The following is a 26,278-nucleotide window of genomic DNA, read 5'->3' on the forward strand; positions in this document are numbered from 1 at the left end:
ATATGGGGCAAAACTATCTGTCTTCATGGACAACATGCCCATGAAGTTTTATATCAACTGTCAGGGGGGTGCCCAGTCACACACTCTGTGCTGATGCTCTCATTGTGGAATTAGTGCATAAAGAACTGGGTAACCACAATAGCAACATACACACCTGGGGAACAGAATACCAGGGCAGACAGGCTGAGCAGGTATTTCTCAGACCAGCATGAATGGGAGATCGATTCCAACTTACTTCTCTCTCTCTTCTGCAAATGGGGCTTCCCAACAATAGACCTCTTTGCGCCCCCAACCTTCTCTATTTTCACTAAAGACAAGGTGGTGCTTAGGCCTCGCACAGGATTTCTGTCACATCTGATTTTTCATGTGAATGACCCTATATACTTACCTACTTATTTTCCTAAGCCTCACTCCTCTCCTAGGGAGGCTGCATTACATACACTCAATGTTAGACGTGCTCCTGCTTTTTAATCTGGTTCTGTCCAGGAACCAAACTAAACAAGTAATCGGACCAACTTTTTGTAGCATGGTCAGGGTCCTGTGCAGGAACAACTGTTTCAGCACGATGCCTATCCAAGCAGATTCCACTCACACTGCGTACCAACTTAGAGGCAAGCAGCTGCCACAGACTATTAGAGCCCACCTGCCACAAGTGCTGGCTGCAATATTGCCTTCCTTAGTAATGTCCCTCTGGTAGACATCTGTAGAGTGGCCACCTGGTCCTCACACCTTATGTTTGCAAAGTATTATGCACGGCACAAAGGGTCAATGCCTGCCACTGCTGTGGCAGGTTATTTCACATCATTCCACTTAGACTCAATACCCACTTCCAGAAAAGGGGTACTGCTACAGAGTCACCAATGTGGAGCACCCCCAGGGAACACTGGAAGAAGTTACTCAGTTTTATGCGGTAACAATGGTTCTCTGAGATGTGTCCCTGCTGGTGCTCCATGATCCATCCTTCCTGTCCTATTTGGTGTCTATAAGAACTTTAGGTAAAAAGGAACAGAGGAGAGCTGTGCCGCACATGCTTTCCTCAGTACGGTGATGTCACCAGCTGGCTCCCATGCACACGTGGTACATGGGGCGGGGAGGGAGCTGCTCTGCAAGGCTTTCCAATCCACGGCTCTGGGCCGTGCTCACACCTTCATGGAGCACCCACAGGACCACATCTTGGAGAACCATAGGTACTGCAGGGAAGTGAGTAACTTCTCCTTCATGGAGCTGTCAGACCTTGTTAATTAGGAGCTACATTTTATTCTTCTTTCATGCAATTTTTTGCAAACTGTTCCATTTATTTTCACATCTCCATTTTTGATTAACAGTGCAAAGATGGTCGGCCTTTATCAACAAGGCACAGACGGACCCTGCAGCAACTTGAAGAAAGGCTAAGAACACTTCGAAGGAGAGAGAGACATCTGGAATTGATCGAGAAAAGCTGGTGGACAAAGTTCTGCGGAGCCATGCGCCCATTAAAAGTAAAGCAAAACCATATCTTTAATTTTGTGCCTACTGCACTCTAGAAACTTTTTTTTTTTTTTTTTTTTTTTAAAAAAAGCCATTTACCACTCTAGCATTATACAACTTTGTGAAATAGTCTGGTAATACTACACTTTCATTGTTTGTTTTTCCCCAAATGTGCCATCTTAAAACATGATTAAATGACTTAAAGCCCCTTTCTACGTATCACGTAAGTGGTGGCCTATGTTACTTTAATCCATAGACTGCTTTCCTGAAAGATGTCACTTAAAAACTATATATTTTAGTTATGTCACTTTGAGCAAGCATGCCTTCATTATCTCTTTGAGGATAACGTCTTCTGTACGTAGTTTCACGTGACCATAAAAATTTCCTTCTGCACTGGAAGAACACTATGTACGTAGTTTTGTTGGACTGTGTGAAATCAAGAAACTTAATACTGAGAACTGATTAGCTAATCTAGTAATGATTTTGCAAGTAGTAATATGAACTAGTTGTGTGTGTCTCGTGTATGTGTGTATATAGACCCGTCTCATAGAGCTGGAAGAAATCTTCAGAGGTCATAGAGTCCAGTCTGCTGCTTTCACAGCAGGACGTTTCACAATCCCTGACAGATTTTGTTACTAATGTTTGCCCCCAGATCCCTAAATGGCCCCCTCCAAGAATTGAACTCACAAACCTGGGTTTAGCTACTCACACCGCTGAGCTAACCCTCCTGACTGTTTTGTATATATCTGTATAAGCAACTTTGTAGTAAACTCGTTCAGCTTCTGCTATATGTATTATATGTTTGTCTATAATGCTAAGGATTGTAAAAAAGTAGTACACTATGGCGCTTAACTAATGCGTCTCAAAATATTGAAATTAACCTTTTGATAATTATGCTGGTTAATATGAAGAAATCCTCATTCGAGGATAAAGACTTGGTGAATATGGATTCTATGGCATATTAGAAAGCCTCACAAATTTTGTTTTCAGACATCAGTTCTTCATTACTCTGCAAAGAGGACAGGGTCCTCAAAACCAGTTACTATGGCTCATGCTGCCAAGGATCACAGAAGAAAATAACTGAGTGACTGTGCCCATGTTGCTGTCTTCTATGTGTTTTTCTTGCTGGGTGCATGAAATACACATCTTATCTCTTATCTTTAATTCTTTCTTCCCTGAGGCCTGAAGACAAAATGAAAGCCAAAATTAAGACAGAGTTGTTCACTAGCCCCATTATGTGTGTTACCTATGTCAGTCTTCTTATGTAAGATTTTCCAGGAGTAATGCCCTGCAGCCTGCATGCTTGATTTAAATAATGAATGTATTCAGTGCTTGTCCTCCTGTGAGGAAACAGAGGGGTGTGGTTTTATTGATCTTGGCTTTGGCTGACAGCTTTAACTGTTAGAGGCTTGTAATGTCTGCTTGGTAGCTGCTACACTATTTACCATGATCTTATTCTGTCTTTTCTATCCTGAGTGCCCTACACTGTAGGGTACATCTACATTTTTACCTGAAGATTGATCTGCACAGGGTCACTCTGTCAGGGTTTGATTTTTGCATGCTTGGGGGTGGGGAAGTATGAAACCGAACTGTTGGGTCAACAGTCAATCCTGTACTCCTCATTCTCACAAGGACTAAGGGAGGTCAACCAGATAAGTTGATCATAGATACGCAGTTCCATCTATGTCAATTGCAAAGCTAGAACAGATGTATATCTATAATTGACTTTAAAGTCCAGTATAGACCTTTCTTTAGTTTTTGGCCTGGTTCTGTGGATCTGGTAGCGGAGGGTGGGAGACTGATTTCTAGCCATTGTCTTACCCACTGGTATGAGTGTAGTAGTTATGCTTTCATGTACGCATTTTAATGGAGAGAGAGAAAAGAATATCTCTTGGAGCATTTGGTAAGTTGAGTGGGCAGTATTTCCTTGTTGGAGTATTTAAGCGAGTCCTAGGCAGAGCAGCTTCTCTCCGCCCCGCCCCGTGCCGGTACCCCAACCATTCTGATTTGCATAGCAGTGCTCATAGCAACTTGAGAGTAGAACATCTTATTCTGTTCTACACCACCTTTCTTTCTCAGCACTCTGGAACTGCTTCTCTTTAGCTTTCCATTCAGTACCTAAACAGTCTCTGTTCTCATGCCTGCTTCTCAAGCTTTGGATCTCAAGTCTTAAGTTTGGGATGGCACAGATGACTTAGCCACAGCTGAAGTCCCAGAATTGAGACTTGGATCTTGCTCTGTGGTCAGATTCTGGAATCCTTGAGGGCTTGAAATTCTTAGCATCCTTGGAGATGAGGATTCTCACTTAGGAGTCTCTTCTCTGTTTTATGAAATTGGGAAATACTCCTCTTACCCCTTCAGGTATCTCAGACTTTACTAGAACATTCTAAGTTTTTAAAGCTTATTGTGGCCCTTTTTGCATGTTACTTCAGCAGACTTGTGTGTGTGTGTGTTTTGAATGTTGTGGGTTTTTTGTGTGTTTGTGTTCGGTTTTTTTTAGGGTTCATCTCTTTCCTTGATCTCCACAGAAGAAGTCAGACCAACTTATAAGATACAGGAGCGTAAGGAATGTGGAAGCAGGAGTTAAAGGAATTTAAGATGCAGTGGTGTTTCATCTATTGTAAACAACTTGTCTTGTAAAGTCATAAAGTTATGTTATCACTCAATGTTGGAATTCTGGATTATCACCAATGCCTGAAGTCATTTTGGGAATACGGGGCAGTTGTCATTGCTGTGTAAGATGTGGCTCACACAGGGCTCACCTCAGAGCACTGTGGAGTGGGAGGAAGTACTTGCTGAACAAGCTGGCTGGAAGCCTTTTAGCCATGTAGCCATAAGTCTAGTTTGACTAGTCCTTCCCCGCACTGTTCAAATACAGACAGAACTAAAGCCCAGACAAATTCTGGGGTCATTCTGTGAGAATGCCCACTGTGGATACTGAGATTTTGTGCCTAGGCTCAGGGCGGAGGCCACTGAGAGCTGAAATCAGAGTTTTGCCTAAAGCCAAACCCACAAAGCAGCAGGTTGTTTCTAATAGGTGAAACATCACTGCATCAATTGGCTACCAAGCAGGTTTTACAGGCAAAGCAACTCACCTAGACGTACCTTGGAGATCTTCGCACTTCCACCTAAATGATCTAGAAAGAACACTTTCCTTAAATTCCTTCAGCTCCTGCTTCCAGGTGTGGGTGTCTGATTTGGGGGGTGCCCCATGCATCCCCAATATTTGAGTCTGGGCAAAAACCTAGAATAAACTAAGACCAGAAGGGCAGAATGTAGCCATCTGGGATGTGTGACATACCCAGACTGAGGCATCAGACAAAAGCCTAACAGAGAAACAGGAACTGGGTTGTCATATAGGTTTATTTTTAACCCTGACTCTTGGCAGGATTTTTTGTCGGACACTATTGTTCACAGCTATTTTGAAATAAAATATCAAAATAATTGAAATAGGTATAGTTTATATTTTGTTTTTTGACAAATTAAATATGCGTAATTTTTAAAATACTTATCAAGAATTTCTAATATTTGGCATGGAATTCCCCCAAGAGTAATCATTATGAGCATACCCGTTTTGTCATCTCCAATATAAAATCCTCCCTCGCTCTTAAGCTTGTATAAGACTAGAGGTGTTAAGAGTCATGGCACGCAAAGAGGGCTTCTGATCACGATTTCACGAGTGTAGCTGATGTCCATTTGTTACTATCAGCAAACTAAAAAAAGTATCTGTTTATTGTGGAAGACTTTTTGATGAAGGAGGGGTGGCAAAGTGAAAAAACTTTGAGCATTCTAATTTGCTTGCTCTTCCTTCTAAGAAGCTGCTGTAATGATTAGGCATAATTTGATCTTATGCAGGTGTCATACCAGGGAGAACTGTAAAGCATGAGTGAATTCATTTTTGTTTTTCTGGATTACTGGAGAAGGCTGGAGAATCCAATGTAGCATTAGTTTCCATTCAGAAATATGTAATGAGATGCTAGTTTCATTGTAGCTATTTTCATTGAATGACATTTATTTTATATTACATACTTGGTCTGTTTTTACAGTATAAAATATAGTACAAATGTAAGCATTTGCTAGCTTCTATACAATAACATTTCAGTTATTTCCCTGGAGACAGTGATTAATTTCCATACTGTCCAATGAGCACATGAAGCCCAATTTCTGAACTTACTCCAAACATCTACTGTCCTCGATATAAAATCTTATTTTCTTCAAAATAAGATCACAGCCCATTTAGGATGTTATCTGACACTCTGAGGTATCTTGAGAGAGGTTTAGCAAATGTAATTTCCTTCCAAAGGTCTCAGGATAAAGAGCAAAGTTAAATAGTCCCTTCAAATCAGGGTGAGAGCACAACAGTTCTGTTTTCAGAGTGAAGATAGTTACTTACCCCCAAGAAAAGGCAAACTGTCCACTTTCCTCAGGATAGGAGAAACGCTTTTAGGAAAACTCAGTCTTTCCTTGTGCTTGTATTTACTTCTTGGTTACCTGCATTTATTTCATATTCAGTGGAAGACCATAAGTGACTTCAGATGGCAGCTTTCACATCATACAACATACTATGTGGGTGGGAGAGAATATCATTCCCTTACTCCATGGATGTGGTACATTGTCTGCTGTGTTCTAGACCTTCACTTGCATGTTTTTGTTTACTAGAGGAAATACTTAAGAACTTTGCAGTCTATAGTTTAATTCCTGTAGGTTTAGCATCTAGATAGTTTTACAACAATTTATCCAGATGTTGGCAATCATTCGAAGTTGAGAATGGTTTCTTCCACAGATTTTATTTTTATGGGTCCTTGGTGACTGAGGAGTCTGATCCTTAAGCTATAGGCTCATTTGCAGGTAGTGGTGGAAGACAGGGTTGGACCTCAATGCTACTGACAGCTCTGTCCTTTCTTTTCTGGTTATTTTACTCAAAAGTGGACGTTCCTTTTTTCACAAGTGTTTACCAGTTATCCCTATCTTGGTCTACTGTCTCCCAGTGGGTGAGGTCAGTTCCAGATCTCTTGCTGTTTACCTTTTGAGGATGTATTTATAAAGCATTTATTCTGGCCTCTTTTGGTGTCTTGGGCATGCAGCAGTTGTTTTGATAAGCGTATATCAGGCATTCACAGACAGTGCCCCCACAACCTCAGCTAGATAATTGGGGCCTCACTGTTGACCTCTGTGAGGATGCTGACATTAACATTGTGATCCTTCTACTGTATACTGAGGATCTTCTGAAGAAAGGAATTTCTTCAGTGCTCCAGATTTTGAGGAGCAGCAATTAAGCTGGGTTAGTCAGTGGTTTTTCCTCTTCGTTTTCAGTACTTTAGGTGGTATGTTGTCAGGACCTGGTGCTTTATTTTCCTTCATTGGCTAATTGCTTTGCAGATCAACTCGGGTATTAGTGGTTGGCAAGAGTTTCCCATCTTGGGTGCTGTGGGATGAAGCTGATGGTGTCATTTACTCAGATGATCCTCTATTTAGAAGCTTTTGATAATGTTCCTCCTATTACTATTAGGAAGGATACTACAACTTTAAGATCTTAGTAGGTTGAGGCCATGTGAGCTTGGTCCATATAGGCTACGTCTACACGTGAATGCTACATTGAAATAGCTTATTTCGATGTCGCTACATCGAAATAAGCTATTTCGATGAATAACGTCTACACGTCCTCCAGGGCTGGTGCCATTGGCATTCAACGTCGATGTTGGGCAGCACTACATCGAAGTAGGCGCTGCAGGGGAGCATCTACACACCAAAGCGGCCCACATCGAAATAAGGGTGCCAGGAACAGCTGCAGACAGGGTCACAGGGTGGACTCAACAGCAAGCCGCTCCCTTAAAGGGCCCCTCCCAGACACACTTGCACTAAACAGCACAAGACCCACAGAGCCGACAACTGGTTGCAAACCCTGTGCATGCAGCATGGATCCCCAGCTGCTGCAGCCAGAAGCCCTGGGCTAAGGGCTGCTGCACACGGTTACCATAGAGCCCCGCAGAGGCTGGAGAGAGCGTCTCTCAACCCCTCAGCTGATGGCCGCCATGGCAGACCCCGCTATTTCGATGTTGTGGGACGCGGATCGGCTACACGTGCCCTACTTTGACATTCAGCATCGAAGTAGGGTGCTATTCCCATCTCCTCATGAGGATAGTGACTTCGACGTCTCGCTGCCTTATGTCAATTTCAACTTCAAAATAGCGCTCGCCATGTGTAGACGTGGCGGGCGCTATTTTGAAGTTGGCACGGCTACTTCGAAGTAGCTGGCACGTGTAGACGTGGCTATAGTGTCTTTGTCTTGCAAAATAATCTCTACATATCCTGTCAGTGACTGCTTGGATTTCTTTTGCTATGTTTGCTCACCGTTTGTTTCGTATTTCTCCCATCCTCCTTTGAAATTCAGCTTTGAGCTGATGGAGCAAGTCCTGTTTCTGACAGGGTAACACATGACTTTTGTGAGTCACAGAAAGCTTTTCTCTTCTGGACCAAAAGTATAAGGACAACACTGAGATCACAATCCCAGTCATGATGATGGGTAGCAAGACCAGTGGATTCCTCACTGCTTAATGGGTGTCCTTTTTTAGAGCTTGTGAGTAGTCTCCTACACTTTTTTAAGATTTCCAGGTATGCATGTGGTCAGTTTTTCACTGAGGAATCCTGGGAGATTGTCTTGGTGTACTGAGGATTGGAGACTGTTGGATATTGTACTGGTACCTGTGTGATTTGAATGCTTTCTATTTTGCACAACTAACCATACAAGGCAGTGTTAGTCTCACTATGCATATTTGTCTCTCCTGTTAATTTACATTAAATTACATCATTTTCATGCTGTGGCTTGTAGGTACTTCGAGTGGTCCCCATGGGTGCTCCACAATGGGTGTCGGGCTCGCCCAGCGCCACAGATCGGAAATCTTCCAGCAGTTTCTCCTGGATTGCACATGCACCGGTGCGCACCGCTCCCCCGCGCGCCCCTAGCCACGTGCGCAATCCGGTCCCCACCAGTTCCTTCTCAACCACCATCAGCTGCAGACGGAATCCGCTCAGGCTAAGGCCAGAGTCAGATTAGGTAGTTGTTTTCTACGTGTAATTTGTTGTTTTTGGTTACTAAAAAAAAGAGGAGTGGAAAAGAGAAGAGTAGATGTGAAGGCCATTTAGGCCGCCCGCAGGCCGGTGATCGCTATTTGGGGTGGAAAGGCACGGATTAAGTGCTAAGTACCCCATTAACAGTAAAGGACTCACCGCAATGGCCTCTTCAGATTTTAAAAGGTGAGAGTCATGCCACGAAGCTATTCCGGCTTCCGATGGGCATAGCAAAAGCATCCGCTGCCTGGGGGAATCACACGTTACCCAGAAGTGTTCTCACTGTGCTAAGCTCACAGCCAGGGCCAGGAAGGACAAAGATGAGGCTTAAAATGCTCTTGTTCAATAAGGCTCTCCAGCCGGACTTGCCGGAGAAGCCTCACCCAGAAGGGCCCTCTGGGTTGCATAAGAGGAAGGCAGCTTCTCTGACCCCCTTGGTGCGGAAATGGAGGAAACTCTCCCCGGCTCGATCCTTGCCGGTGGGTTCAGCGAGCAGGACGAGCGGCGCACACAGGCCCCAGCCGCATACTCAGGCAAGTGGCAGCACACGTGGCAGGGGCTGAGCCTCCGGTTACACAACAGGCGGCACGCGTGGTGCCCAGAGCGTCAGCAAGGCAAGCGCCGGACCTGGCGGCACCACCGCAGGCGGCACCGGCCCCCGCAGCACCAACAGTGCGGGGGCACCAGGCACGGAGCCTGCAGGCGCTGGAGGAAGCTACCCACGCGGCACCGCAGCTGATTGTGCTGAGCATGGTGCCGACAGCGGGGCCGAGACCCCTGACATGGGAGGGGGCGGTGCCAGCCCCGCAGGGGAGGGGAAAGGTGAAATCAAAAACCCGGCACCACAGCCCATCTCCGGACAGGGCTGCGCTGCTGTTAGCACCAAGCCCTCCCCCTGTGATACACACGCCGCACCGAAGGCCTGTGTCTCCACCGGTTTATCCAGAACCTCCTTCTCCGTTCCTCCAACCAATGTCACCATGGCTTGGGCCACCTTCACCATTGCTGGGAGTGGATCTCCTGGAGTACTATCACAAGCCAGTTTCACCTCTGTGTCGTCACGGAGGTCTCGCTTTCCCATACATCGGGGGTACACACTCCGTGGGTGGTCCAGGTCTCCATCCCCGGACCCTTGCCCATGCTGCTATGGTCATCCTCATCATGCTGGACACAGACACCACAGGCCTACATCCAGGAGCAGGTACCCCCCAACTGCTCAATACCCCCGTGGACACTCTCTATCGGGGATGGAAACACAGCTGTCTTAAGGGGAGTTAGTTTTAGAACCCCGAGACTTTCCTTCACAATCCTCCAGGGAGCAAGTGTATCATCGACCGCAGGAGCCTGAGGGTTCGAGGGAGATTTACCCCAGTGGTTTCTCCTCATCCTCCCCAGATGAGGCCATGGCCCCCAGGGATGTCTTCCCCCCCCCCCCCCCACCGATGACCTTAAACTATTTCAGGAGCTATTTAAAAGGGTAGCTTTCACGCACGACATTCAAACGGCAGAGGTGCAGGAAAAACATCACAAACTCCTGAAAAATTTGAGACCCCCGGCTCCATCCAAAATTGCTATTCCGCTAGACAAAGCCATTATGGAGTCAGCCACGACCATATGGCAGACTCCAGCCTCTATCCCACCAATGAACAAGAGAGCGGATAAGAAGTACTTCGTCCTGGCAAAGAGCATGGAGTTCCTCTTTAGTCACCCACAACCAAATTCTTTGGTGGTCGAATCGTCCCAGCAGAGGTCGAAGGCTTCTCAGTATAAATCTGGGGGATCGGACAAAGATGCTAAGAAGCTAGAGCTGTTTGGCAGGAGGGTATATTCCTCTTCTACCCTGCTACTGAGAGTGGCAAATTATGCGGCGCACCTAGCAAACCATAATTTTGATAATTACTCCAGACTTACTCCCCTCATGGATTCACTTCCAGAAGACAAAAAGCCAGTGTTAAAGGCGATTATTCAAGAGGGCTATGCAGCATCGCGGATGGGAGTCCAGATTGCCCTGGACATGGCGGACACGGCGGCATGTTCAACGGCTACAGCAGTGGTCATGCGCAGAGAATCCTGGCTCCAGACGTCTGGTATCCCTAGGGACCTACAGGCGAAGATCGTGGACCTTCCCTTTGATACACAAAAGCTGTTTGCAGACTCAACCGACTCGGTCCTCCACTCCAGTAAGGACTTGAGAGCTACACTTAGAACCTTAGGCATTTATACTCCCCCATACAGGGGAGAAAAAAAAAATTATCCTCAGCAAAGACGCTACGCTTACCAAACACAGCGTGCTCAATATCAATGGGGCTATGACCAAGGGCACCATCAACAGCAGTAACAGTACAGAACTCCTAGGCGACGTTCTCAACAAAGCCGTACGCCCTTGGGACAGGCCTAAAGGCAACAAGTTTGACGGGTATGTCGGGGGCTGCACTATCAATACCATTGCTCAGTGCCACTCTCATCTCATGTTCCATCATCGCCTCAGACCGTTCCACTCCCAATGGCAAAAGATCACCACAGACAAATGGGTGCTGGAAATCATAGCCACGGGTTACACGATCCCCTTCCAGTCGCTCCCACCGACAAAGCCTTCTTCCAGGCCTCACCTCAGGGACGCTGCCCACGAGGCGAGGCTCAAGCAGGAGGTGGATCACCTTATGTTCATAGGGGTGGTGGAAAGAGTGCCGGAAGAATTCCAGGGGAAAGGTTTTTATTCACGCTACTTCCTAACAGAGAAGAAAACAGGAGGCTGGAGGCCCATCTTAGATCTTCGGGGCCTCAACCGTTACTTGCGCAAGCAACGGTTTCGGATGATCACAGTTGCCTCTACTCACGGCACTGGACGATGGAGACTGGTTTGCAGCCCTCGACTTACAAGATGCTTACTTTCATATAACAATCCACCCAGCACACAGACACTTCCTCCACTTCACGGTCGGCAAGGAGCACTTCCAGTACAGGGTTCTTCCGTTTGGCCTCTCCTCGGCCCCCAGAGTCTTTACCAAAACCCTGGCAGTGGTGTCAGCCTACCTGCACAGATGGGGGTGTTTGTTTTCCCATATCTGGACGACTGCCTGCTGAAAGGGGCCTCGAAGGCAGAGGTCTTACTCATGATACGCGTCACAGCGGACACATTTTCTTCGCTGGGCCTAGTTATCAACCTCGCAAAGTCCAAAGACCGAACCCACACAAGACACAGAGTTCATAGGGGCACGCATAAACTCCTATCACAGCAAGGGTGTACCTACCCGACGCCCGCTTCCGCGCCATCATTTCGCTGGTGCAAAACATCACATACATCCCCACGGTGCCGGTCTTAACATGCTTACAGCTGCTGGGCCACATGGCGGCAACTATGTTTGTGTTACAGAATGCCAGGTTACACATGTGAAGCCTGCAGCATTGGCTGGCGAGCGTTTACAAACCGGCATCCCACATTGTCCACAGGGTCGTGTCGCCCACGACAGAGGTGCGCAGATGCCTGGCGTGGTGGGAAAACCCCAAGAATCTGCTAGTGGGGGTGCCCTTTCACCAACCACAAATTTCTATTTTTCTTACTACCAACGCCTCCCACGTAGGATAGGGAGCGCACATCGGCCACAAGGTGACGCAAGGGCTAGGGTCCCCCACGGAACAGGCACTGCACATAAACATACTGGAGCTCAGAGCAGTGTTCAACGCCTGCAAACATTTTTGAGAACACATACAAGGCAAAGTAGTCGGGATCAATACCAACAATACCTCCACTATGTTTTACATCAATCGATAACGAGGAGCACAATCCCGTGCCCTATGTGCGGAAGCAGTCCGATTGTGGAACTGGTGCATCGCCAACAACATAATGTTGAAAGCCTCATACTTGCCGAGCGCTCACAACGTGAAAGCAGATCAGCTGAGCAGGCGCTTCGCACTCACACACGAATGGCAGATCCGCTCCAGTCTGCTACGGCGCATTTTTCGTACATGGGGGGTTTCCCCAGATCGATCTGTTTGCCACCCAGTACAACAAGAAGTGTCCCCAGTACTGCTCCAGGGCAGGAGTGGGGTGGGGGTCCCTGGGGGATGCATTCATGATTTCATGGAGGGGCCCCCTACTTTACGCGTTTACCCCCACAGCGCTTATCCACAAGGTTCTGCAGAAAGCCAGAAGGGAGAGAGCTCACATGATACTCATAGTCCCAACTTGGGATCGGCAGCAATGGTTTCCCTTGCTTCTGCGCATGTCAGACCGCCCACCACTTCCTCTACTGGTGGTGCCGGACTTACTCACGCAGACTCAGGGGTCCGTAGTACACCCGCACCCTCAGGGTCTGCATCTACAAGCATGGCTAATTCATGGCTCAGCTCCTTAGAGAGCATGTGTACAGAGGGAGTACAACAAGTCCTGGAATGTAGCCGAAGGACCTCCACCAGGAGGACTTACAAGCAGAAATGGACTCGATTTACAGCCTGGTGTTCTGCCAAGCAGTTGGCTCCCCTTGACGTTCCTATACCTGTAATAGTAGAATACTTATTGGACCTTGAAAGAGGCGGGCTTTCTCTATCCTCGCTAAAGGTCCACCTCGCCACTATATCAGCCTTTCGGCATACAGAGGAAGGGCACACTGTATTCACCCATCGTATCATTACCAGCCCCTTCAAGAACCTGGTAAACCTGTACCCTCCTCGGAAACCGCTTCCACCATCGTGGAATATGGACTTGGTGCTCAGCACGCTATCGGGTCCACCTTTCGAACCATTAGCCACAGTTCCCCTACGTCTCCTTATGATGAAAACAACCTTCTTCCTTGCAATTACGTCAGCCCGCAGGGTTAGTGAGCTCACAGCAGTGATGGCAACACCACCCTGCACAGTATCCTCAAAGGAGGCGGTAACCTTAAGGCTGCACCCAGCCTTTGTTCCAAAAGTTTCTTCGGAGTTCCATCTTAACGAACCAATAATTTTACCCTCGTTTTACCCGAAGCCTCATGGCTCCAGCAAGGAGGCACGCCTGCATCTCCTGGATGTGAGGAGGGCGTTGGCCTTCTACATAGACAGAACTAAGTCCTTCCGGAAAACGGACAGGCTTCTAGTCTCTCTCGCTCCCAGGTCAAAAGGAGAAGATCTCTCTTCACAGAGAATCTCAAAGCACATTGTGTCCTGTATAAAAATGTGCTACGAGCTTCGAAAGACTCCTTTGCTGGCCCCCCCCCAGGGCGCTCTCTCCACCAGGGCGGTGGCGGCGTCAACAGCTTTCTTCAAGGGCATCGCGTTAAAAGACATCTGTAGAGCGGTGACCTGGTCCATCCTACGACACCTTCGCCAAGCATTATGCCCTACATCGGGTATTCGAAGAGGATACCCATCTGTCGACAGCAGTCCTCTTGGGGGCAAGCTGCACATAAAATGATTACCCACCTCCTTACTTGGGTTACTGCTGGGTAGTCACCTATTGTGGAGCACCCACGGGGACCACTCGAAGAAGAAAGAGAAGTTACTCACCTGTAGTAACAATGGTTCTTTGAGATGTGTCCCCGTGGGTGCTCCACCACCCGCCCATCCTCCCCGCTTCGGATCTGTCTAGTGTTTTTCAGGAGTATTCGAGGCGGTTGGGCAAGGAACTGGCGGGGACCGGATCGCGCACGTGGCCGGGGGAGCGGTGCATGCCGGCGCATGTGCGATACAGGAGAAACTGCCGGAAGATTTCCGATCTGCGTCACCAGGCGAGCCCGACACCTATTGTGGAGCACCCATGGGGACACATCTCCAAAGAACCATCGTTACTACAGGTGAGTAACTTCTCTATACCCAGGTCACTGAGCAGCTAATAAGGGAGTGTAGAAGTCAAGCCATCACTCTATAAGAGGCTTAGCTAGGCCAGGAACTGCTTTTGAGACTTCTGCCTGCCAGTGACTTTCTATGAGAAGGTAGGCTTGTTGTGAGATTTGATTTGTCGCTAGTGATGGGTCTGGTTGGAGTTGAGTAAGGTTTGCTGCAGCTGGTGGTTTGCCTGAAGGGGATGATAGCTAAATAAGATCTTTTGCTTCTCAACCTTATGCAGAGGAGGGTATCTAGTGGTGATTTGTCCTAATCTGCTAAGTGGTGGGGTCATACTTCATTGATATAAAGGTGAGATGCTTTATGTGTAATTGCTCAAGGGGCAGGCATGTGTATGGCTCTGTTGCGGTAAGTAATATGATGAACAAGTTGTTAGAGAGAGGGCTGGGATGCATTTTACTGGGAAAGAGATGGGAATAGTGTAGTATTTTTACTATAGTTAGACTATTTGGTAAAAAGCAATCCCAGTAGTTTCATTTTTCTGTGATTAAAGACCTGTTAAAGGATTATAAATGTTGTGCTTAGATGTTCTGTATTTTAAAATGGAATTTAATTTTATGGATGTCAAGTTCTCATGGGAACCTGAGAGCGAAAGTCTGCTTATATTTTAAATAAACAAGTAGCTCACGGACTAAGCTTCATTAGCTCTGTTTATTATTTGTGTGAAGAGATACAGTTGTGTTCTCATTTTCCTAAAAATGTGTGCTGCTTGAAAGCATGTTCCATATGCTTGTTCTCTCTTTAGCAGGACAGAAGTTATGAATGATCTGACTTCCTCTTCAGGCATAGAGTCTCCTTTTTCTGACTGATTTTACCCACCCCTGCCAAGATCAGTGAACTATGTCATAGTTGTTCCAAGGTGTGTCTACTTTTCAGAAGCAAACACCATCCCAAAACTGCTAGGGAATCAGAACAGTCCTGTGCAAGATGATCCCTAATGTTTGAGTTTGTTGCCTGCATGACAGGTCTCCTGTTTACTGAGGAACACCACATTTAGGAGCGATCTCTACCGTCTGTGAAAAGCCCTGCAAACATCAGTTTATCAAGCTGGTCTGATTTAGTTCTTTCTGCAAGTGTGTCAGTAAGAGAAGGGTGGGAGAATGTAAGTTACTTACATTAAAGCCACTTTTAGAAAATTGAACCTTTAAAAATAGTTTAATCTTCATGTGAGCTGAAAGTTTTTTAAATAGAACTTAAGTATACTTTAGTTTTCACGGGTGCATATTTCTATATTACTTTGATAGTTATTTTCAGGTGAGTACAGCTTTCTTCTTAGAAGTGTTTACTACCAGGGCTCAGTTGTGGGTGAGGCTTAATGTGCTAAACATTGTTAGTACAAAATCCCAGATCTTTAAAAGATAGTTTTGTTTTGCCCATAGAGAATGTTGGTTTGATAATTCTTACTAACAATGGCATATTTATTTGTAGTTTGAAAAGTTAACTACAGGTTAAGATGAGGCATACAAAACAAAGAGATACAAAAAACCACTGCTTCTGTAACGTAGTAGGATCTGTTTCCCTCAAAGGTGGAAGAGCTGTTGCCATGGTAGGTCATTTAACTTGAAATTAGCATTACATTAGTGTAGGCAACAGGCTGCATAAGACACATGCTTTCCGAGAATGATCCATGTCATGAAAAGCCATTGGCTGAAACCCAATTTAATCAGCACTTCTGTTCCTGAAAGTACAGATGTAGTTTGACACTGAGATTAATCAACTTTTTTTAAAGAGTATCTTGGGAGAAACAATGTGGATTAAAGGGAAAGATTCTTGCCAGAGGTTATCAAAACAAAAAAGCAGTAAAGTAGCACTTTAAAGACTAACAAAATAATTTATTAGGTGAGCTTTCATGGGACAGACCCACTTCTTGAGACCATAGCCATACCAGAACAGACTCAATATTTAAGGCCTAGAGAACCAAAAATAGTAATCAAGGTTGCCAAATCAGAAAAAAAAAATTATCAAGGTGAACAAATCAGAAAGTAGATGGGGTGGGAGGCAGGAAGAGTCAAGAATTAGATTAAGCCCAGTTTGCAAAAGAGACCCTATAATGACCCAGAAAATTCACATCCTGGTTCATATCACGGGTTAATGTGTCAAATTTGAATATAAAAGAGTTCAGCAGCCTCTTTCCAAAGCAGTGTGAAAATTTCTCTTCAGTGACATGCAAACTCTTAAGCCATTAACAGAATGGCCCACTCCATTAAAATGTCAGCTGATGGGTTTAAGGATCAGGAGTGTTTTTATGTCTGTTTTGTGCCCATTAACTCTTTGTCTCAGAGTTTGAAGTCTGTCCAATATACATTTCAAATTCATAAGTTAGCTGAAGATTGTATGGCTGTCTTAAATGATGGAGTAATTTGGAGTAAACATTTTAAAAATTTCCAGTCTTCAGTTTGCTGAAGTTCAAGTAAAGATGGTATGGTTTGTGTTTTTTAGCTTTGGATATTACCACAGTGTTGGAAGAAAGATCTTAGGATATTGTAATGGATATTCTTGTTAAAGTGCCAGTGTGCATAGTGCTTATAGTGCTCAAAGGATCTCTTCATGTCAATGGGTGAGACAAATTAACTAATAGTTGCAGGTTATGACATAAGTACAGGTTATGCACTGATGAATACACTGAGACTTGTAAAACATTTCTTTTTCCTTTTGTATGGTCTTAGAGGAGTAACTGTCTGAATCTGATTGTTTCAGAGGATATTTGGCAATAGTCAGTAAAAATATTCTGCCTTCCATTTGTTTTATGAGGGGTCCGTCCCCCCCCCCCCGAACTCCTTGAATAGTCTAATTTTGGTCAGTTTTTAGCCAATCTGGCCTGTTCAGAGATATGTGGCTCAGAAACGTATCTCAGAGTAGTTCAGGTTAATGTTAATCTAGGCTCAGACTGCTTTGTCCAGCCAGGCACTTACAACTATGTCCATGGAACTGAGGTCTTCGGTGGTTCTTACTACTTAAATTCATATTCAAGGTGACTTTCTGTCACTGTTTTTACAGTTTGCTGGGAGTAGAATCTTTGGCTCCTGAACACTTTTGTTTTGTGCAAGGAAGAAACATTAGTTGGTAAAAGCCAGTGGATGTTGTAAGTGTTATACTCAGATAGGGTTTTTATGGTATTTAGGAGAGCAGAATGGCTAAGTGGCTCTTCCAAGTCTTTATTGAAACTGTAATTTCCTTTATTTCTTTCAATAGACTCTTCTGATTTTATTTTGTTTAGTTTAGCTGGTGATTTTTTCTGTTTTATAGTCTGTTCTAAAGAGTCTTTGAATCATTTCTAAGACAATTTTCCTTACTTAAGGAAAGTAAGTGTGTCTTAAGCCTCAACTGAACAATATTGTTTTGAAAAATGAAATCCTACATGGCTTTGAAACACTAAATATAGCTTTTGAAATACTAAGTCCTGCTTGGCTGAGACAGGAACTAGAAGTCTGTTTATGTTGCCAGAAGCCTCTTTATTGAAAGCGTGTGGAATGGATCTTTGGGCCAAATTACAACACTTCACTTACCAGACTTGCCTCCTGCAAATATGGCTTTCAACAAGCAAGTCCCTTTGCCAGCTAGGTAAAAATGAAGCTCTGTTTCTCATCTGCTACTGCTATTCCCTCTGAAGGGATGGCTTGCTGCTTCAGTTCTTTTCCAGTGGAGAGGAGTACATGCGAAAGATGAGTTACTAGTGGCTGCATTTTTATAGACCTCTTCCATATGGACCGAACATATCAAGGGAGGAAATTCAGGCTGCGTTTTCAGTTTCCTCTGTCGGTAGAGCCAAATCTCATTTGGGACATAGTTAAATTTGTCCATGATTTTACCTATAGCAAATACATTTTTACTGTTAAATATTAGATGTAACCAATATAACTTTTCATGTGCCTTTTTCTCTTTTGTTTCTGTGACTAATGGAAAAGAAAAGACTGTTTCAACTTACAGTGCACTACTGAAATTTAACATTTCAAATTCAATACTATAAATCATTTGTTAGCCCCAGCCAAAAGCAATACGTTCCCTTTTGCCATTGTTGACCCTGAGGAAGAAGTGAGATACTATTTTAAGCCGTAAAATCTTTGAGCATTTCTTATCAAACTCTTCCTTCATTCATAAGTCATTAAAACATATGTGGAGAAAGTGGATGAAAATGCTTGTAAATAACCAAAATTAGCTAGGATGATTTTTTATTTTAATATATTACAGCATATGAAAAGCGCTTGATCAATAAAATTGAGTATAATGTTTTTGTACTTTAATATCAACTTCAAAAGCATTGTCTTTCTTTTAGATCATATGGGGAGTATTTTTCATCCTTGTGGCATTGTTGTTCACCATTTCTCTGTTCCTGTCGAAGTAAGTATATTGCAGTGGTCATTTTGTAAATCCATTGCACAGATTGCATACTGTATATTTTCATCTAAGTTTAAAATCCATTTGTATGATCTGTTAATCTTTAAGAGTGAGAACTTTGTCCCGATGCAGCAAAGAGATCAGGCATATTTGTAGACAAATACAAATAAAAGAGCTACATCTGCGGTACAAAATAACCAAGGCCTTTTGTGCCTTTTGGGTTAGGAAAAGTGTGCCTACCACTTTATGGTATTGAACGTTTAGTTTCCTCTTTGCCCATTGTTTTGGTCTTGGTCACTTCTATTTTTCATGAAGTTACAGTAGCATAGTCAATTGGAAATACAAGTTTCTTAAAAAAATCCTCCCTCCCCAACACACAGTGGCTGGTTTTAACATGTAAGCATCACTTTTCCCTATTAAAAAAATTTTCCTCTCCTCCTCTGTGAAATACCCATGCAAACAAAAGGGGGAAACTGAAAACAGGATAGATTGTGCAATCTATCACATCTCTTTGCATAAAGATGCATGTGTGTAGTTTTCATTGAGTTCACATGAATAACTTGATTAACATCTGCAGCATGAGATGATATCTGATGATACAGAGGAAGCTATAACATTTACAGGCCAAAGATTAAAACATTGTTTCAGTTAAAATTTTCAATGTTTGAAACAGTTTCTAAATCTTAAACAGAAGAGTTTCTTTTTTTAAAGAAATGTGACATCCCCTGAAATTAAACTGGAATAAAAAAGTTGTATGGAGGGGGAAAAAGCCATCATAATTAACCAATTTTCCTTCATTACTGCAGCTTGGACAAAGCTCTACATTCAGCTGGCATCAATTCTGGATTTATAATTTTAGGAACAAATCTGACCAATCCGCTGAATATGCTTTTACCTGTTCTACAAACCGTAAGTAAAACAATAATTGGCTAATACATGTAAATAAAGTTAATATATATGAGGGCCTAGGAGATCATTATAGATTAAAAGATTTTTGAGTCTGAAAGTTAACAAATCAACAATACAAAAACCTTCCTTTTGAACATGTTTTGTTTTTAATTTAATATTGGTATTATAGAGGCAATTGTGCAGCAATTAATATTTTAATAGTAGGTTTTTAAAATACTTTGACAGCAATCTTTTAAATATCTTCTAAGAAGTAGAATGAAACTTTTTGTAAGAGTTGTGATCATGTCCCCTCTGGCTTCTCTGTTCCAATCTAAACAAACCCAGTACTTTCAGTCTTCCCTCATAGGTCACCATTTTCTAGGCAACAGAGAGGTAACTGTGTTAGTCTGTGCTCTAACAAAACAAAGCAGTGGAAGTGTAGCACTTTAAAGACTAAACAAAAGGATTTATTCGGTGATGAGCTTTCGTGGGACACACCCACTTTATTGATCTGATGAAGTGGGTCTGTCCCATGAAAGCTCATCATTGAACAAATCATTTGTTAGTCTTTAAAGTGCTACATTTCTGCTGCTTTTTCTAGGCATTTTATCATTTTGTTGCTCTTCTCTGGACAGTCTCCAATTTCTCCACATCTTTCCTAAAATGTGGGGCCCAGATCTGGGCATAGTACTCAAATCAAGGCCTAATCAGTGCACAATAGAGGGGAAGAATTAATTCTTGGCTATGTCTACACTAGAAGCATCTGTCAACAGAAATCTCAGCAGAACTTCTGTTGGCAGATTGTAGCCACACAAACTTGCTCTGTCAAGAGAACTGCCAGACTGCACTGCCCTCTGGTGACAAAGTGGAGTGGCAGCTCTACAAACAGCAGCCCGGCAATGGAAAGCCCTCCATGTTGACCAAGGGTGTGTCTACATGGGCACAAATCTTCAAAATGGCCAGGCATTTCGAACATTACTAATGAGGCGCTGAATTGACTATTCAGCGCCTCATTAGCAGTAGGATGTTTCCGGCCACGGCGCTTCAACAGTGCCGCTTTCAAAAGCATGCGGCTTGGCACAGCTATATGGGGGTCCTTTTTGAAAGGACCCTGCACATTTCCAGTAAGGGGATTTGGAAAGATGTGGGATCCTTTTGAAAAGGACCCCCGTGTAGCTGTGCCGAGCTGCGCGCTTTTTGAAGCGCCACAGCTGGAAGCGTCCTAATGCTAATGAGGCGCTGAATATTCAATTCAGTGCCTCATTAGTAATCTTTGAAATATGGCCATTTTGAAGATTTGTGCCTGTGTAGACACACCAAGTGTTTTACACTGCACTTCTGTCGAAAGTACTCAGTACTCTGTCGATAGTGTTATGCTTCAAATTATTGAGGGATAACACTGTCAAGGCAAATGCAGAGTTCTGTTAAGACTCTTTCAACAGAACACTTTGTGTGTAGATACTCCCTGCGTTTGTCGACAGAAGACCAAAATTTGTCATTTCTCAGTTATCCGCACATCTGCCTCCCCGCACCCCACTGCTCTGGTTTTAAAAGGCTTGAATGAGTGCACAGGCTTTTCTGAGGCTAGCCTCCTGATGTTCCCAGTGTCATGGCTGTTGATGGGATCTGGGGCTTATCCGTTGCCTACCGCCATTGATTTCTATATACCTTTCTTGGCACCAGCATTCTTGGGGGCTGCTGGCCCCTAGTGGGGCTTTGCTGCATCAACATTTATCTAGTAGTCATGTACAACATCTGCCTGCCGCCACCACCACCATCACCCACCCTTTAGTGTCCTTCCTGGTCCTGCAGAGCACATGGCTTTGTTTTCTCCTGCAAAGTAATCCTGCCTCCCTCACAATTTGATAGTGTCCTTTTCATTGTCCTCATATCCCATGTCCTTGATTCTCTGCTCCCTCCCCATCACTGCTCTTCCCTCCAGTATTCCTCTCCACTCCCACCCCCACCCTTTGGTAGACATCTTCCAGTAGCTACCACCTGTCCTTGTTTTCCTGGGCACATACAGCAATAGTTCTCCCTGTGTCCCACCTGTTTGTGACACGTACTCAGCATTTGTCTCAGTTCAAACATCATTGAGGTGTTTTGTTTTTTTTTTGTTTTTGGTGCCATCTATTGTATATTTAAGATAGTGATCAAAGAGTGGTGCTTGGAATCAGTTCACACAAATAGGTGAAGACACTTGAATGTAAACTGTTCGAGTGAGCTGAAGTATACAAGGAGTACCAGATCAATATGCAACCATTTGCTGGGAGAAGGTGGAAGAGACAGAGGCTCATGCAGCCCGTGTGCTGGCTCAGTCTTTTAAATGCACAACAGCAGTGGAGGAAGATGCCTGATCCCATCTTAAGCAGGGATAGAGGCTAAGTCAGCCACCATTCCCTATTTGCTTTCGAATGGAGGGCTGCAAGTAGCCATTAGCAGTAACTGATGAGCAGATGCTTATCAGTTAAACAGATAACCAGTTACTCTTACATCCCTACTCCCCTTATCTCAATCATGTTTGCTTTTTTAGCTACCATGTCACACTTACGCCTACTTACCTTGTGGTTTACTTTGACCTCTAGATCCCCTTCTGCAGTATCCTTCCCAGAGAGTCTCTTCCAATTTTGGAAACATGAAACCGATTTGTTCCCTTCTAAGTGGAGTACTTTGCCTTTGTCCCTACTAAACTTTGTGCTGTTTACCTCAGATGATTTCTCCAGTTTGTCCAGATCATTTTGAGTTATGACCCTATCCTCGAAAGCATTTGCAACCCCTCCCAGCTTGTTAGCAGCAGCTTCTATAAGCATACTGTCTGTGCCATCGTCTAAATGCCAAAGATTTGAATTCCGCACACACGCAGCAGCATAAAATTTCCCCGGAAATAACTGGCCATAGAGGTGACTAGACAGGACTCATCAGAATGCTGTGTGTGCCATGTGTGGAAGAAGACTTCACTTACTCAGCCTCCTCACGTGATCATGTCAGACCATCCACGCCAGAATCTCAACTGTCCCTTCCTTGGACAGACAGTCTAGGGAAAAATCTTAGATGCGCTCACAAATCAGCGGGATCAGTAAGAGCTACAGGGCTACAATTCCCAATTATGTCCTATTTATGCTGGTCCTTTTATAGGCCCTATGTTGGGACAGTGGTGTCAGTTGACATGTTAGGAGTCCAGCTACCTAACCCAAAGGTTTTCGTTACCAAAGCATTTCCTATAGTTAGTTTCAACTCCCTATTGGTATTGGAGAAGGAACAAGAAGTCAGTGCAGATTCTTTCCCAAACTCCAAAAATGAGTATTCATCTGCCTGGACAAAGCAACCCCTTACTGCACCATGACAAAGCCCTCTAAAGAAATGGGTTGTGCCTTTCTGCCTGTCAGGCAAATCCCTTCTATTGCGGCATTGAAGAGCTGTGTCTACATGTGCACAAAACAATCTAAGTGGCCCTTTTTTTCGAAAGAACAGGAGGAGTGTCCATGCGTGTAAACTCATCTTTCGAAAGAAGATCGAAAGAACGGGGCACAGACTTGGAAATCCGAACCCCGATCCCAGATCAGGAAGATCAGCCCCTTTTGAAATACTAAATTGAAAGAGTACATGTGTAGACACTCCAAAGTCCGCTCTTTCGAAATGCGGGTCCGCCATGGCGCTGGTCAGCTGGAGCACAGGGCCACTCCAGCCGGCAGCAGTGGGGCACTATGGTCCCTGCATTTGGCTGCCTTAAAGCTGCATGCACACAGGAAACCCATGGCAGGAAGCTGAGAATGTGCTACTAGCAGCCTCTGCAAGTGCTCCAGCCCCATGCTCCAGTGCTGCAGCATGGCCAGTAGCCAGCCCTCGCCCTCAGAGCCCTCACTGGGCTCCCAGAGCCCCCAGGGGGAGGGAAAAAAAGGACCCACTCTTGGACAGAGCAGGCGCTGTGGGACCTCCTTGGCCTCTGGAAGGACGAGGAGGTCCTGCACAAGATGGGGGTGAAGAAGCGTAATGCTGCTGCCTTCACCCGCCTGGCGCAGGGCCTCCACACCAGGGGCCACCTGGAGCGTACCGCAGAGCAGGTACGCTCAAAGGTAAAGCTAGCTGTGGCAGGGCTATGCCCAGGCCATGGACCAGGCCGGCCACTGTGAGGCAGCTCCAGCCACATGCCCCTTTTTCCGGGAGCTCTGGGGCATCCTGGGGCCCCAGGACAGCTCCCCATCCCCAGCGCTCCTGGACACATCTGCTGAGGAGCTGCAGCTGGAGGAGGAGGAGGAGCAGCCCAGACCGGGGACTCAGGAGGGCAAGGGGACCCCTGAGTAGTCGAATGAGGAGGGGGACCTCACCATCGTCATCCCCTTCTGCTCCTCCAGCTTCATGATCAAGGGCCGGACATCCCTGGACGTCGCCAAGGGACCCTTTTAGTATATACAGGGAGGGGCGCACACCTGCTCTGCAGGGTGCAGGAGACAAAGGCAAGTCGCCCGCACACAGGACTGGTGGTCTCAGGCCACATACAGGTCACTCCCCACATGGGATGTGGCACCCCATGGTGGCACATCAGCGGTGCCCAGCACCCACCTTCAGTGGATATCACTGCAAGCAGCACAGGGGTGGCGGCTGGTCAGCACCTGGGTCCTGCACACCGCAGGCCGGGAAGGGCCACCTGCATGAGACCCCTGGATGCACTCCGGGCCAGGAGGCCTAGCCCATGGGGGACGGGTCGGTGCCCTTTAGGGGGTCAGTGTCTTTTGGGGAAGGCAGGGGCCCCATGGGGTGGGCTTGGGCGGGTGGGCCACAGCCAGGTCTCCTCTGTTCGGGACACGTTACTGACATGCTGTCCTCCTCTCCACACAGTCACACCATCTGTGGGCCGGGAGAGCCCTGTGCCATCCTTCATCCCCGAGAGCCCAGCCACTCCCCCCCCCCGGCCCCAGCCCTCAGAGGAGCCCGGATGCCACCCCAGGCAGCATGCTGTCAGGGGCCCCCTGCTGGGCCAAGGAGGACCCAGCCAGCCAGCACCAGGCCGAGGTGGCCGAGCAGCACCGGAGGCTCGCCCAAGCCGACATGGAGTGGAGTAGGGCAGCCTGGGAGAGGCTGCTGACCACCCTGGAGGACACTGGCCACACCCTCAGAGACCATACGGACACCATTGGCCCGCCTCCTGGCCCCACTGAGCCTGCCCCACCCCCGGCCTCCACCAGGCCCACTCACCAGCAGTATCTGCCAGTGATACCCGCACCTGGGGAAGTAGGGGCTCCAGGGGCCGACAGGGCTTGCGGCCCACCACCCCTGCCCCGGAGTGAGTCCCCCACCCCACTCCAAGTTAGGTCTCCACCCCCTGTACGTAGTTAACAATAATAGTGTAAATAAATGTTTATTTTATTGTTCACCACTCTGTGCTGCGCTCCTTAGGGGGATGGTGGGTGGTAGATGTGTGGGTGCGGTGCTGGTGGGGGTGGCTGGAATGTTGGGTGGCAGATGTGCATGGGATGTGGGTGCGCAGCCATCTCCCCCTGCCTCGGGGCCATTCTGCCCCCCTCCCATCCAGCGCCTGCCCAGTTTAGCCCCTTGCAACAGAGGGTTCCCCTTGCCCCAGCCCCCCACCTTACTTCCATCAGTACAGCCCCGATAGTGGCCTTGCCCACCCTGAACCGCTGTCCCACAGAGCGGTAGGAGTCTGGGGTAGCCAGCTTCCAGATGGTTATCGTGACCTGTTTCTCCAGCATGAGGGCTGGACGCATGCAGGTGTCATGGTGCTGGAGTCCGGGGCCGAGCCAGTGGCAGATATCCTCGAAGGTCTGCCTCGACATGCGGAAGTTCTACAACCACCTTTCCTTGCCCCATTCCCCTAACACCACACACTCACCAGTCGGTGCTGCTGGGTTGGGTCCGGGTCCAGAGGCATCAGGGCTCCCAAGAGGGGCCTGGCGGTACTCCCAGGTGGGGGAACCCCGTGGCCCTGGGGGGAATGAGATCGGGTGTGGTGATTGATGCACAGTACTGCCAGCAGGGCGTCCATAATGAGGGTTTCCTCCTTCAGGAGCTGTCGCTGGGCCTCCATCATGGGCACGGGTGGGCTCTGCTGGGCTGGGAAAGGCTGGGCAGCACTCAGCTCCTGAAGAGTGGAGGGAGGGACCCTTTAAAGGGACTGGCTGGCTGCGGCCCCAGAAAGGCTTGTCGACCATGGGACCCTGTCCGTGGTGTTTCCTGCCTCCCTTCTTTCGAAAGAGGGTTGGAGCCGTGTGTACACTCTCTGGTCAAGACCTGCGGCGGCACTTCAAAAAAGCGGATCAAAATGCCAATCCGATAATGACAGCGGGTGCTCCCTTTTGACGGCCAATATATTGACCACTGAACTTCGATTTTCACCCTTTCGAAAGGGCTCTCACATATAGATTCAGTTAAGGTGATACATCCCAGCTTAATAGGGCATCCCTTAAACTGTTACCCTTATTATATCAACTTTCCATAAAGATTGCCTTCCTACAACCCATAACGTTTGGCCAGAGAATAGGGGAAATTTAGGTCATTGTGGCAAGGAGTCTATATACTTATATATATAAATAAATATAACTTGCCAGAACAAGGTCACCTCATGATTGCATTCCATGTTTCTAACTAAAGTTGTTTCAGGTTTTGACGTTAACCTGTCCATGTGCTTGTTCGCTTTTTCTTAAGCTTCATTCTTCATTCACCAAAGCAACACTTCACACCTGGT

General features: G+C 46.2%; 1 protein-coding gene across 4 annotated transcripts in view; it reads left to right on the top strand.

Moving 5' to 3' along the window:
* Nucleotides 1-26,278, top strand: part of LMBRD1 (LMBR1 domain containing 1) — a 164,074-nt gene that overhangs the window by 88,241 nt on the left and 49,555 nt on the right. For 3 of the 4 annotated variants that reach the window (XM_074991088.1, XM_074991091.1, XM_074991090.1), the window contains 3 exons: nucleotides 1,326-1,478; nucleotides 18,629-18,693; nucleotides 19,497-19,599. In XM_074991088.1, coding sequence (XP_074847189.1) covers nucleotides 1,326-1,478; nucleotides 18,629-18,693; nucleotides 19,497-19,599 — 321 coding nt within the window. Of the gene's footprint in view, nucleotides 1-1,325; nucleotides 1,479-18,628; nucleotides 18,694-19,496; nucleotides 19,600-24,414; nucleotides 24,944-26,278 lie in introns of those variants that run through there. The other variant, XM_074991089.1, reaches the window with a different exon arrangement.

Source organism: Carettochelys insculpta, chromosome 3, assembly GCF_033958435.1.
Source record: "Carettochelys insculpta isolate YL-2023 chromosome 3, ASM3395843v1, whole genome shotgun sequence".
In the NCBI taxonomy this organism is placed as follows: domain Eukaryota; kingdom Metazoa; phylum Chordata; order Testudines; family Carettochelyidae; genus Carettochelys; species Carettochelys insculpta.